Here is a 13786-nt window from a genome sequence, read left to right on the forward strand (position 1 = left end):
TTTTCTTCCTCATCTGCAAACCCTTCAATTTATCAATATCCTTCCTAAAAAGTGACATCCAAAATTGCCCATAGCACTCCAGATGATGTCTTACCAGAGCCCAGCGTGAAGACCTTTTGGGCAATCTCCCTCACATGTCCTCAGTCATGTGCTTTGCTCAGGGTGGCCAAATATTCCTTCAAGTTTGGGGCTCTTCAGTTTGGTTCTGTGTCTTCAACACATTTTCAAGGTATCTCCTCATCCATTGTTTCCTCTTGAAAGGATTAGATGCAGCCTAGAAGAGCAAGCTTGTACTCCATTTTGCTGGTTTTACTTTTCCAATTTGCATTATCGTACTTGTCAGTCTTAATTGCCTTAGAGACAGCTACGGCATTGATGTATCATGATTTCTTTAATCATTCTCCAATTGTTAAAATTGTAGGGCACCTCTAGGGTGTTTTGTGTATGTTTGTGTGTGTGTCTGTTTGTGTGTGCATTTTAAAATATTCTACTATAACTATAAATGGCTAATTCTTTTTGTAGTTATTTTCATTTTGCCCTTTTCTGATGACTCTGTCTGGGTAAAATCCCCAAAGTAAAATTATTGGGTGCTATTGGGTTCACCACCCACTACAAACACACACACACGCACACACACACACACACACATATACAATTTATCTACCTATATATCTCCATATATTCACTTCTCTCTCTCTCTCTCTCTCTCTCTCTCTCTCTCTCTCTCTCTCTCTCTCTCTCTCTCTCTCTCTCTCTCTCTCTCCATATTGTATAACATTGAAAGCAAAAGTTCTAAACTTGCTTTTGACAGATGCTTTCTGCAAAACATTTAACCTTTCATTGCCCAAAGACAATACTCTGTACATACAATCACAGAGGAGTCTCTGTACTCTCTCTGTGAAGGTAGTTTTCACAACTGAATTCTTTACACTTAGAAACCAAAAAGTTTTAAGTATAGAGATAGACACAGAGATGGAGATCTAGGGTAGGGATTGTTTAATCAATCAGTCAGTTGAGGGAATACATCCAGCTTGACTGTCTACACAGTTCAGATGTCCTTGGTAGTTGTGAATACCCTACGTTTGTTTAGTAGAAGTGACAAATTACAACAATGACAAAATATTTTTTTATTATCAAAAGACCATTAATCACCATGTGGCTAATGCGGACACATTTACATTTAGTGGGGATGGGAGCTGCCTGGCAGTGCCTACTGAGGGCATCTGGGCCACACTGATTTCATTTTCATCACCCTGTGTTTCATGCACTATACCCCAAAAAGGGGCAAGGGGGGATTAAAACTTCCCAGGAGTGAAATACCTGTTTGCTGTTCAAACACCCTGCAATGTTGTAAACCTAGGGCAAAAATAGTGAAACAGCTTTATCTCAGATATTAAGGGGTTAAAATGATATAGTTTCTTAGCTCCATGAAAGAGTTCCATTGTTGCCAAAGTGTAGCTTTTTTCTAAGAAGTCTTTGTATTTTCCCTTTCAGACAGGCCCACAGGAACCCTGTAAGGATCTTGCTCATTGCTCCCACCCTACCATTAGCCTTGGAACAGATGTCAGAATCTAAGAACGGGCTGCCTCCAGATCAGGTTGCTGCTGCCAAGTCTCGCGAGTTTTGTGTCAGTAACAGTTGATTAGGGGTTGTCCAATTCCCAAGCTAGGAGCAGCAGCTGCAGGCTGCATTTCACTGAAATAGTAAGTGATCCGGAGTCCTTAGAAACTTTATCATCTCTGTGACTGGGGAACAGGGTAAGTCATTTTGCATGTAGGGAGCAGGACTCCAGGGAAGTGACAAAGAATCTGTTTGGGGATTATGATCTACGTCTACATTTTATCATGTGTTTGTGATGCTGGAGGGGGACAGATGAAGCTAGAAGGAGTGTGGATGAAGCCTTGCTAGCATTCAGGAATTTCAATCTACATGAGTTTGTCTGCACTGGGAGGCAGGGGAAGTGTTTGGGCAAACTTTGTTTTTGTTTTTTGTTTTTTTTGCTTTTTTTTTTATTTAAAAAGGGATTTTTTTTTGCTTTTGTATACTTTTCATCCCTTTTGATATTGCACTTTCAGTGTGATAGATTTATGTTCTAAATTCTTTGGACACCTATTTTCCACTTTCTAAACTTTAACAGTGGTGATCATTGACTTTTCTGATGTGTATATTTACCTTTTTTATTAGTTAGATAATTACCTATTGGCTTAGTTTTAGTATTTTGAAATTAATCTATATTTGGCCACTACCAAATTTAGTGAAACCTAAGGATTTATGAATCTTCTGGCTTTTCTTCTTTAAAAAGAACTAACCTGGAGTTTAAATGACAGGGGAGAATTGTTTGAAGTTATACTTAACAGATGATTGTTTCTAAGGTTTTATTGACTCCCTTCCTTGAACGGAAATCAATAATGTTCATTTTGACAGTGCTTACTATTACGTTGACAAGTTCATTTGGTTTAAATTTGAACTATACTTGACATATGTACTAATGATTATTAAATTCAGGGATAAGTACGAAACTGTCAAAGAGATTTTAGGAAACAGAATAGATGTTTCTGAATGACCAATGAGGAAAGACTCTGATGCATTTCCTAACTGGAGTCACAAAGTTCTCTGTCCTGTCGTCATTGTTTTACGTCCTATAGTAGTGAGGATTTCTACATAGGTAGCCATCTATTACTATTATCAAACAAGAATTAAGCAAATTAAGTATCATTAGCTTTTCTTTTTAAATCCGTCACTTCTTACTCTGAAATATTCTTGAAAACTCTTGATTATCTTTAGTTAGATGGTTAACCAGCAAAAAAAAAAAAAAAAAAAAAAAAAGCAAATACCACAAAAATCTTTTACCCTAAAGATTTTCTTTGTTTTAAACATTTCAAACCCAAACCCCCTTTAAGAAGTGAACATTTATTCATATCACCTGTGAACTGCTCCTGAAGTTGAATCAGCATTTTATTTACATATAGGACAGCTGAGGACCAAGTCCTGATTTCAAAGATCAATACAACCCTTCCCACTGACCCCACATAAGATCTGTCCCATTTTGTCCAATTTCTCAGGCTCTAAAATGTTACAAAAATTTGCCTTCAGGCTAAATGCCATTTCCAATCCATTTGAGGATTTATTCAATGACTACTGTATACCAGGGACTTAGCTAATAATAATAGTCGTTTGTATTTATGTGATGTTTTTAGGTTTTCAAAGCTCTTTACAAATACAATCTCATTTGATCCTCACAAAAAAAATCTTTAGTGTAGGTAAAATTATTATCCCCATTTTACAAGAGAAAATGGGGTGGGGATTAGAGGGTTCAAGAGTCAGAGCCACACTCTTGTACTTGAAGGTTCAAGAAATCATGTCCTAATGTATGTTATGCTATTCAATGATATGTTGAGATAGCTCAGTGGGATCTGAATCAGAATTTGAACTCAGGAACTCCTGATTGCAAGAAAAGTGAAATATACACTGCACTACTTAGCTACCCTTAGGGTTAAGAATTTTGAGACCCAGAAAGGATGCATAACATCCAGGGTCACTGATGTAGTGTCAGAGATTTTGTAAATTTTCCATTTCAGGGACAACCATACAGGTAGTTAGAGAGAGAGAGAAGAAAGAGAACTGATTTACAGTGTGAAATTTTGGAGAGAGTAGGTCTGGATTATAATCCTGTCTCTTGTGACCTCTAAGTCACCTAAGGGGGTGACCTCTTAAAGTAAGGTACCTAACCTCACCAAGCCTGTTTCCTCATCTGCCAAATGACATGGTAGGACTTGAAGACTTCTAATATCCCTCCTTGTTCTATTATTTTGAAGGTTGTATGGTCCTGGTTGCCTTGAGTTATGTTGATGTCACTTCAACCAGGGTTATAAATAGCTTCTTCTCTATGTCTATGGCAGTCTATGGCTAAAAGTAATAGGGAAGAGGAAAGTGAGGGATGGCAGTCTTTCCAACAGATTGACTGGGTTGTTGAACAATCTCCCCTCTTTTGTTTCTTTGTTATAAGGAAAAGCTATCTGAATAGGTGAAGGAGGAAGGTGAACACCCATATATTTTCTCTGGATACATAGATATACATATGTTTATATGTTAAATGACACTGTCCTAACTTCATTTGTTAAGCATATCTTTATTTGTTAATTTTATTGTTTATTATTATTTATTATATAAAACATAAATATATTATTAATTACATAATGTACATCATTATATTATATAATTAATATGATTGTTAATAGTAGCATTATTAATTTTATTTCCCCAAATATAGGCTAGACAATTTGATACTTGTTGCCAGATTTGATCCTGAAAAAAACTTAAAGGAAAAATCTCCATTACCAGTTTCCGTTTTTATAAGTTAGATTACATTTTAATATTTCCAGGCTTCACAATTTAATTATTATTTTATATTTTTTTATCTCCCCAAGCTTTTCCTAAAAAGATGATGTTATACATTTCCTCCATCTCTTCCTTTCCTTTTTTCTGCTCTTCTTTCAATTTTGCCAGGCCTTTTACTTCCCTCATTTTCTTCCTTTTTTCTCATATCAGTGACAAAGATATAAACAAGTTGAATTGCCTGAGTTTATATTTGCAACTGTACTTGCCAAGAGTATTAGCCTCTCTCCTTCTTAGGACAGAAGTGCTTCTCTTTTGCAAAGAATAGTTTACTTAAAGTGGGCATACACTGTCCGAACTCAAATGTCAATGGGGTAAATGGAGCTAGCTTGATCAGATGAGTATTTTCACATCATTCAAATTCCTGATTGGTCATTTATTAATCATTTTAATCAGTTAGAATAATTGTTATCTCTTTATTTTTTGAATTTTTTCTAGATTAATTAAATGTGTCAACAATTTTTCTTCCCTTTTACTCAAAACAATCATCAAAATTGTCCTGAATAGCAACACTACCAAGAAAATAGTCAGAATATGGAATCCAAAATAAGGTCAAATTATTGTGTCTTTATGTTCTTCAAATAAATTCATAGGTTAAATTTTATAATGATGATGGCAATACAGATATTTTTGTAATTAAACTCAAAGTCTGAAACCTGTAGTTTATTTGTATATTTGTGTATTTATATTTGCTATGTGATCATAGCTACAGCTAACAAAATCTGTACGAGGGGCAAGTGTGGTGTGCATTTGTGTGTATTTAGGAGGTGGAGACATCAAAGCTCACCTATAGCATTGCAGCAGTAGGTGGAAGTCAAACATGTGGAAACCAAGGAATTTGAAGGGACTTCAAGAGTAGCCCAGAGAAACATGGGGACAGTATCTCAAGGTATTTCCACTTGTCCCTAGGATGGGATGGGGATGTTGGAGGGGAGGAGTTGGACAAGGCAGGAATCACTTCTCATCTGATATGGGATATATTCTTTACATTTCCCTGTTTTGGAATGAAGCACCAATCATTCGGCTCATATTATGGTTCTTTATATAGACTTGTTATATAAACAATATCTTCTCTGTGGGTAGGATGACAGGGAAGTAAAACTATTTGCTGAACTGGTAATTAGCAAATATATTATCAGTAATTTGAATATAGACTAACAGAAATAATAGTTATGAGGCTAAAGGTCACAGATATGTTATAGTCTAAAAAGGCAAAGGCTTAGGGCATGTGTATAGAAATGATTCTGGAATATGATTCTGAATAATGTAGAAATTAAAAACTGATAATAATGAGACCAAAATTTTTTAGTTTGCATGAAGGTATTTTATCAGATAAGAAATGTGAAATACAGGCAGAAATGAAGACAGCATTGAGTTTATAAGCTAGGCAAAAGAAGCATATAAAATAAGATTGCCTTCCTAATTTAGAAATAATTTGATGCTTGAGAAAGGGGTTTTCAAAGACAAGGTCCTTAAAATATTCATGCATATAATGCAACATATGAAGCAACTATCTTTGCAACATTGGGTAAGTCATTTGATTTCTGCAGTCTTATTTTTTTTTCCATCTACAAAATAAAGAAATTAGACTCTATGCCTTCTACAATCCTTTGTAATATTAATTATAAGTTTCTATGATAAATACAATTTAATGCCCCTCCAAAAAAGATTAGTCAAATTTACGTTAGTCGGTGTAAGTGACTGTCTCGGAGCTATGACTTCCGTTATTCATTCCCTTCCCAAGCCCTCCCCCCCAACAGCCCTTGGCTTAGAGAGTGGAAGAGAATCGCACTATTGAATTAAACAGGCTTTATTTCATGAAATCACTGCAGTGAAGACATTGTAGGAGGCTTTACTCTCTAATAGCTCACTGACTAAATCAGACACAATATAAGCAAAGGAATGCCTGTGGGGGTGTGGTGCTAGGAACCCCGGTAATATCAAATGTCACCATTTGCCATAATGATCACATATAGTTTTATCAGTTAAATTATTAAATGCCCATTTTATTAGAGGCATGATTATCTGAATAGGAGGATGGGAAGGGAATGCATATGTGTGATGTAAAAAGAAAAACAAGTTAGTCCAAAATAAAAATTTTAAGTATATCCATATATACATACATATACATCTCTCTCTCTCTCTCTCTCTCTCTCTCTCTCTCTCTCTCTATATATATATATATATATATATATATATATATATATATATATATATATATATACATATACATATACATATACATATACATATATATTTAAATAAAGTAGCTTAGTTTATCACATGCAAACACATCTTTTTAATTTGGGAGAGGGGAGGGAGTATAGTATGCTATTTACTTTCTAAATCTTGGCCAGATCTCTTGATATATATGTTTCTAGAGTTCAATTTAGACATTTTAAATCAAGGAAAGTTTTGATCAGTCTAATTTATAGTAAAATAGATGATTTTCATGTTACTGAATGTTCTGAAAAATTGTTACTATTGAAATCTTTTTTTTTTAACTTTCCTTAAGCATTTGCTAGAAATATATGGTTATGTTTGTTTGTTTGTTTTTTTCCCCATACTTCAGGCCTGATCCATCTTGGGGTGATGATTTTGATTTGTTCTATTGGCCCCCTTTAGTTTAGCTGCTAGAATATTGTCTAGGTCATGAGGAATTTAAGTAAATTGATTTTGGCCACACAGTTAGTATGTGGTAGAGTTGTACTTGAACTCAGGGCTTCCTGAGTGAAAATCTAGAACTTTATCTACTATGTCGTATTGGCTCTCTTTGAGATTTATAGAATTTATACATTGCTTTTTTTTTTTTCTACTCACCTTGAAAATTTGGGGGAGTGTGGTTTAAAGTATGTGTCTTAGAGGTACATAGTGTTTGCCTCTTTCTTATTCACAACTTTTATAGTTGAGTTTTGCACCTGCATTTATTTTTTTTTCTTTTTTCTTTCTTTTTTTTGGACCAAATACTCAAAACTTTTCTGAACAGTTTTTAGTAAAGACTTTTCCTGCATTTATAAATTCTGTTCTGATCTTTGTTTGTTGTTGTCTGACTCTTTGTGACCTCTTTTGGGATTTTCTTGGCAAGGATACTAGAGTGCTTTGCGTTTCTTTCTCCAGCCCATTTGACAGATTAAGAACTGAGGCAAACAGGGTTAAGTGACTTGCCCAGAGTCACACAGCTAGGAAGTGTTTGAGGCCAGATTTGACCTCAGAAAGATGAATCTTCATGATTCTAAGGCCAATCTTCTATCCACTAAACCACCGAGCTGCCCCTTTGATATTAATACAAAATACCAATTCACCAGGACATTCTGCCTCTCTAATCATCTTTGAGAATAACTCCTGACTGAAGTGGATTTCTAGTTCTCATGTGTTGATATGAAAGCTGGAGGCAAGCTCACCCCGGGAAAATGTATCTTTGTGCCTCCATGGTGAACTTTCAAGAATACCTTGGGTTCAGCTAGCCACTCCAAAACTCTTTGTGCCCTTCTAATGGGAAAATTCACAGACATATTCCTTTGGTTTAAGGTTATTGTCTTCCATGAAAATTCCAGTGCCCTTTAGAGTAATAATCTATCTCGATTGCTTATTCCTTGACAGATAAACCAATAACATGAGTTAATTTAGCACCTAGTATAATGATTTAAGCTTTGAGGAAGCATAGTAGTTACAAGGGTAGCCCTAAAGTGATTTAGTCCATTCAATCCTTTCTTAGTAGCATTTTGTAGAAGTGAGATGAGACACTGAGTGCTTAGAGTAGAAAGAAACAGATACAAAAAAAGGAAGATTGTTGGCACTTCAAGGGTATATTTCCTAGCTCAGGGACTATGTTTATAAGCTTGTCACTTAACTTCTCTGTGTTTTAGTTTCCACTTCTATAAATGGGGGTAAGAACACCTACAATAACTATTCTACTTCTTTGTTGTGAGGTTCCAGTGAAATCTGGAAGGTAAAAATTTTGTAAACCTGAAGGTACCACTTGAGTGAAAGTTTTCATCCTTCCTCTCCTTGTCCCCCTCATTCTAGTCTTCCTTTCCTTCCTCTGCCTTTTCATCATTTCACAACTTTACCTTTTGCTGATCCTACACAATTACCAATAGCACAGTCCAAGTTTCAGAAAGCATATTGGGAAAGGCAGCTTCTTACTTTGGTTTATTCCATTAAGTTCCCAGAAACTCTTTCCCTAATCTCTCATCCCACTTCTCACAGGATTTAGAAATTAATTCTGTGTATAGATATTTTCAGAAAAGGGTAGTGCCATAAAAGAAACGAAAAGGCTCTTCCCCTCCTCCCCAACACCTTCTTTATTTAACATACACACACATGCACAATGTATATGTGTGTGTAAATGTATATGTGTATATGTGGGTGGGTGTGTATATATATATATATATATATATATATATACATACACATACACACACATATATATGGGGGTATGGGTGTGTATGTGTGTATGTATAAATATATATATACATATATATGTATACATAGGTATCAGTATATATAAAATCTACTGCATTTAGGGCACAAAAGATTGAGTTGGAATTCTAAATTTGAAATAGATTATAAATACCATGTAATCTTCCCCTTTCCTACAGTGTAATTCCCTCTGTAAAAAGTGAACATTAAACTTCTAATTACAGATATCCAGTTCAAAATCTATAATACTGTATAGTTTTCTTTTCAACTCAATTCTTAACTCATTCCACCTTTGGTCTCCTGTAGTCAGTCATTCAGAACTTTCATGCAGTATGGAGGAAAATCTCTCTTGCTGCCCAACTAATTTAATGAGTAGTTCATATCATGTTCTGAATAAAAAACAAACAGCAATATGTTGCTCTCTTTAATTTAAATAAATATACACCCTGGATAAATGTTTTATTTATTGCATTTCAGACATCAGGATGAACTGCAATGGACCTAGTGTACCGATCCTATTTCTTCTTTGTGTTCTTCTTCTCTGCACACTTATCAAGAAGTCTGAGACTGAAGAAGACGTCATTATTACAACCAAGAAAGGTAAAATCAGAGGACTGCAACTCCAGGTTCTTGGGGGCACAGTGATGGCATTTCTTGGCATTCCTTATGGAGAGCCTCCCATTGGTCAACTTCGATTCCAAAAGCCACGTCCCCGGAGCAAGTGGGCTGACATTTGGGAGGCCACCAAATATCCCAACTCTTGTTATCAAAACATTGATGACAGCTTTCCTGGGTTTCCAGGATCTGAGATGTGGAATCCAAACACTGAACTTAGTGAAGACTGTTTGTATCTTAATGTTTGGGTTCCAGTTCCCAAACCCAAAAATGCTACAGTAATGGTCTGGATCTATGGGGGCAGTTTTCAGTCTGGGACATCATCTTTACACGTTTATGATGGAAAGTTTCTGGCTCGTGTCGAAAGAGTAATTGTGGTTTCAATGAACTATAGGGTGGGTGCTCTCGGATTTTTGGCTTTGCCAGGAAATTCAGAGGCCCCAGGAAACATGGGATTATTTGATCAACAGTTGGCTCTTCAGTGGGTCCAGGAAAATATAGCAGCTTTTGGTGGGAATTCTAAAAGTGTAACTCTATTTGGAGAGAGTGCAGGGGCTGCTTCAGTCAGTTTTCATCTTCTCTCTCCTAAAAGTCACTCATTATTTACAAGAGCTATTCTCCAAAGTGGGTCTGCTAATGCCCCATGGGCAGTAATGTCTCCTTCAGAGGCCAGAAACCGAACACTGGATTTGGCAAAATCTCTTAGTTGTTCTAGAGAAAATGAGACTGAGCTAATTAAATGTCTTCAAAATAAAAACCCTCAGGAAATATTGGGTCATGTAAATCCCATTCTCTCCTCTGGTTCTCTCTTAAAAATCAACTTTTGTCCAACTGTGGATGGTGACTTTCTCACAGATATGCCAGACAACCTCATACAGCAGGGGCATTTTAAACAAACACAGATATTAATGGGAGTTAACAAAGATGAAGGGACATACTTTTTGGTCTATGGGGCTCCAGGTTTCAGCAAAGATAACAGCAGTATGATAAGTCAAAAGGAATTTCGAGAAGGGATAAAAGAGTTTTTTCCAGGAGTGAGTGAACTGGGAGTGGAATCTATAGAGTTTCACTACACTGGCTGGTCAGATAACCAGATTCCTGAAACTTTTCGTGATGCAATGGATGATGTCATTGGAGATTATAATTTTATATGCCCTGCTTTGGAGTTTACCAAAAGAATCTCTGAACTAGGAAATAATGCATTTTTCTACTACTTTGAGCATCGGTCATCCAAAACTGCTTGGGCTGAATGGATGGGAGTCATGCATGGTTATGAAATTGAATTTGTCTTTGGCTTACCCCTGGAAAGAAGAGTTAATTACACCAAAGCAGAGGAAATTCTGAGCCGTTCCATTATGAAGAACTGGGCTAGTTTTGCAAAATATGGGTAAGTCAGTCTTTCTCTTCTTCTTCTTCTTCTTCTTCTTCTTCTTCTTCTTCTTCTTCTTCCCTCTTTCTCTTCTTCTCCTTCTCCATCTCCTCCTCCTCCTCCTCCTCCTCCTCCTCCTCCTCCTCCTCCTCCTCCTCCTCCTCCTCCTCCTCTTCTTCCTCCAGAGTTTCCAAAGATCTGTTTGGGGTCATGTCAAATAGTGGATTGGATAACAGTGGGTTTTTTTTTACTTATTTTTCAGGCCACATGGATTCTGCCATTGCCAATGCATACTCACAACTTGAAACAGAATCTTTGTGGCATTTGGAAACTTTCATTAGCCAATAGTTATGAATCTGATTATCTTATGACCTCTTCAGTTATGATCTGAAATAAATGTGATTTTCATCTTGACACAGACATATGAAAGAACTAAGTAGAGAAACTGGAAATATTTAGAAAGATGAAAGCTCAAGATTAATTGGCCAAGTAACATAGAAGTCAAAAAAGCTGAAGATATCTAGGCTTCATTAAAAGAGAAAAATGACATAGATAATGAAGAGGAAACAATCCTTACCTGTATAAGTTGAAAAAACTAGAGAATGTTTAACTTAGAAAAGAAAATGGAATAGATTGAGGAGACAGAGAGTGATATTTGTTTTATATATTTTAAAGATTGTGTTGGAGAAGAAGGGTCAGACTTGTTCTACTTGGCCGCAGATGACGGAATAAGGAGTATGGTTAGAAGGTAAAAATTTAGACTTCATATCACAAAACACTTCTTACCAATAAAAGTTTCATCAAAGCTCTTCAAACACAGATTAAACTTGTTGAGGGTGTACTTCACAGGATCATGGATTAAGACCAGGAAGGACTTTGGATATTAAATGGAAATTTGCTTGTTTATGCTTTGGACTAGCATACTAAGATTCCAAGACTGTCATTTGATCTAATTGTTTTCCTTTCAAGACTTTGTAAGGCATAAGCAAAGCTTTAGCCATTGCCCAGAACCTAAAGGTTATGCCACAAATTCTATAGCCTGGCATCCAAGGCCATCCACAAACTATCCCCAGTTTATCAATCTCTTCAAACCCTGAAGTTTTTTCACTATCTTCTAAGGATATTCCTACTTATACTCTTTGTCTTGTGCTCTTATCCTGCAAAGAGAGGTTTTATTATGTGTTAAAGGGGTTGTATGATCTGGAAGCAGAGGAACCAGGCAAGAGGTATCATTCCAGGTCTCAGTTATAGCACCTAACAGGGTACTTGAATAAATATTTGACCTTTATATTATGTATGACATTGTGGCACCACACACCAAAGTTCCAGGCATCATGAAAATAAGAGGAATGTCAGAGAGCAACAGTACCTAAGAGTTGGAAGGGACCTGAATGCAGTGTGGAAGAGTAAATAGAAGAGGGAGGAAAGGGAGGGGAGTGTGTTCGAACACAGCATTGTTTGTCTACACTGACACTTCCTATCTTTTAATTGGATAGGCCTTATTATGGGAAATAGTCATTTTGGTTCAACAAATACTGTCAGTATTTCTTTTTTTTTTCTTTTGTCATGTGCACAGTCTTAAATTTATCATCTATTCATGTGTCTATCTGCCTGTCTCTCTCTGTCTCTGTCTCTGTCTCTGTCTCCATATATATGTGTGTGTATGTGTGTGTGTGTGTGTGTGTGTGTGTACATAAGCTAGTCAGTAGCAAATTATTATAGTCAGTATTTATCTCATTTTTCTCATATTTTTATTGTATTTTGATAGAAACAGTCATAGGAAAAATCACTATCCTACTGTTGTATTATTTTTATGCCATGTTCTTCTGACTTGACTATTGCACAGGTGGATACAATAACCACATTATGTAGTTGAATAAAATGTTGGGATATAAACTTATTTTCATTGGGCTCACTGACAGTATCTTTAATAAAACTCCAGTATTAGTTTGGACAATGGAGAGAGTATATCTATCTAAACACTCTCACTCTGTCTCTCTGCCTCTTTCTTTGTCTCTCTCTCTCCATCTATCTTATCCATCCATTCATCCATCCATCTATTCTATTTCTTTCAAAATATATAGTCATAAATATTGATAGATGTAATGCATCAACCTATTGTTATCTGATTTTATGTCTTCCTCTTCAACCCTAAATTCTGAAAGCCCTTCATTATATTTCATATTTTCCTTGAAATAATGATGACTCTAGGACAATTTACTTATGGATTTCTAAAAGATATTTTGCATTCTTTAGATATAGAGATTAGTGTTCTGTCCTCTTATAAAGCTTAGTTTCATGCTACATTTGTGGTAAATGCTAAATATTTGCAGCCCTCGGTGATATGTTGTACAATTCCAACCTTTTCCTTGAAGAATTTATATAGGTCACTAAATCTGGACTACTTCAACAAAACCCTTTCTAAGATTTCTGGTAGCATTGACCTGATGCTGAATAACTGTTGCACAGTGCTCTGGTTCTAGAAATACATTTTTATGACCTAGCTTACTGTTTCATCTATTTTTGTCCAAAAATTGTTGGTTGAATTCATATGATTTTAACCATGTGCGATCTTATGATCTTTTGATTAAACAGTACTCAGGATCATTGAATAAATCCAGGGCTATGTACCTGTTGATAACTTTTCCCATTGTTCTTTGGAATGCAGTATGGACCTACATGAGTGTTTGTTTCTGATTGGCAGCATTGGAATTTTTTAGACTGTGCCCTCATTTTATTTTATTTTTTTCATTCTGCTATAGCATTCCTTTGTTACGTTTTTTTTTTTTTCTCTGCCATGAGCAGGAGTGGTAGTCTTTATCCTCATTATTGGTGTTTTTCTAGTCCCAAATTAGATGGAAAGAATGTGTAGCCATTTGGGCACTAGACTACACAAGATTATAGACTATCTCAAAAATATCATATGAGAGTGATGAGCAACAACAGCATACATGGCTCAGTTTTTGTTGCCCCCAAAGTTGGGAG

At 35.9% G+C, this 13786-nt stretch overlaps 1 protein-coding gene across 2 annotated transcripts in view; it reads left to right on the forward strand.

Moving 5' to 3' along the window:
* The first annotated feature begins 1640 nt into the window (after window positions 1-1640).
* Window positions 1641-13786, forward strand: part of BCHE (butyrylcholinesterase) — a 105210-nt gene continuing 93064 nt past the window's right edge. For both annotated transcript variants that reach the window (XM_072618561.1, XM_072618560.1), the window contains exons 1-2: window positions 1641-1757; window positions 9295-10819. In XM_072618561.1, coding sequence (XP_072474662.1) covers window positions 9303-10819 — 1517 coding nt within the window. In that variant the 5' untranslated portion in view covers window positions 1641-1757; window positions 9295-9302. The remainder of the gene's footprint in view (window positions 1758-9294; window positions 10820-13786) is intronic.

Source organism: Notamacropus eugenii, chromosome 6 (assembly GCF_028372415.1).
Source record: "Notamacropus eugenii isolate mMacEug1 chromosome 6, mMacEug1.pri_v2, whole genome shotgun sequence".
In the NCBI taxonomy this organism is placed as follows: domain Eukaryota; kingdom Metazoa; phylum Chordata; class Mammalia; order Diprotodontia; family Macropodidae; genus Notamacropus; species Notamacropus eugenii.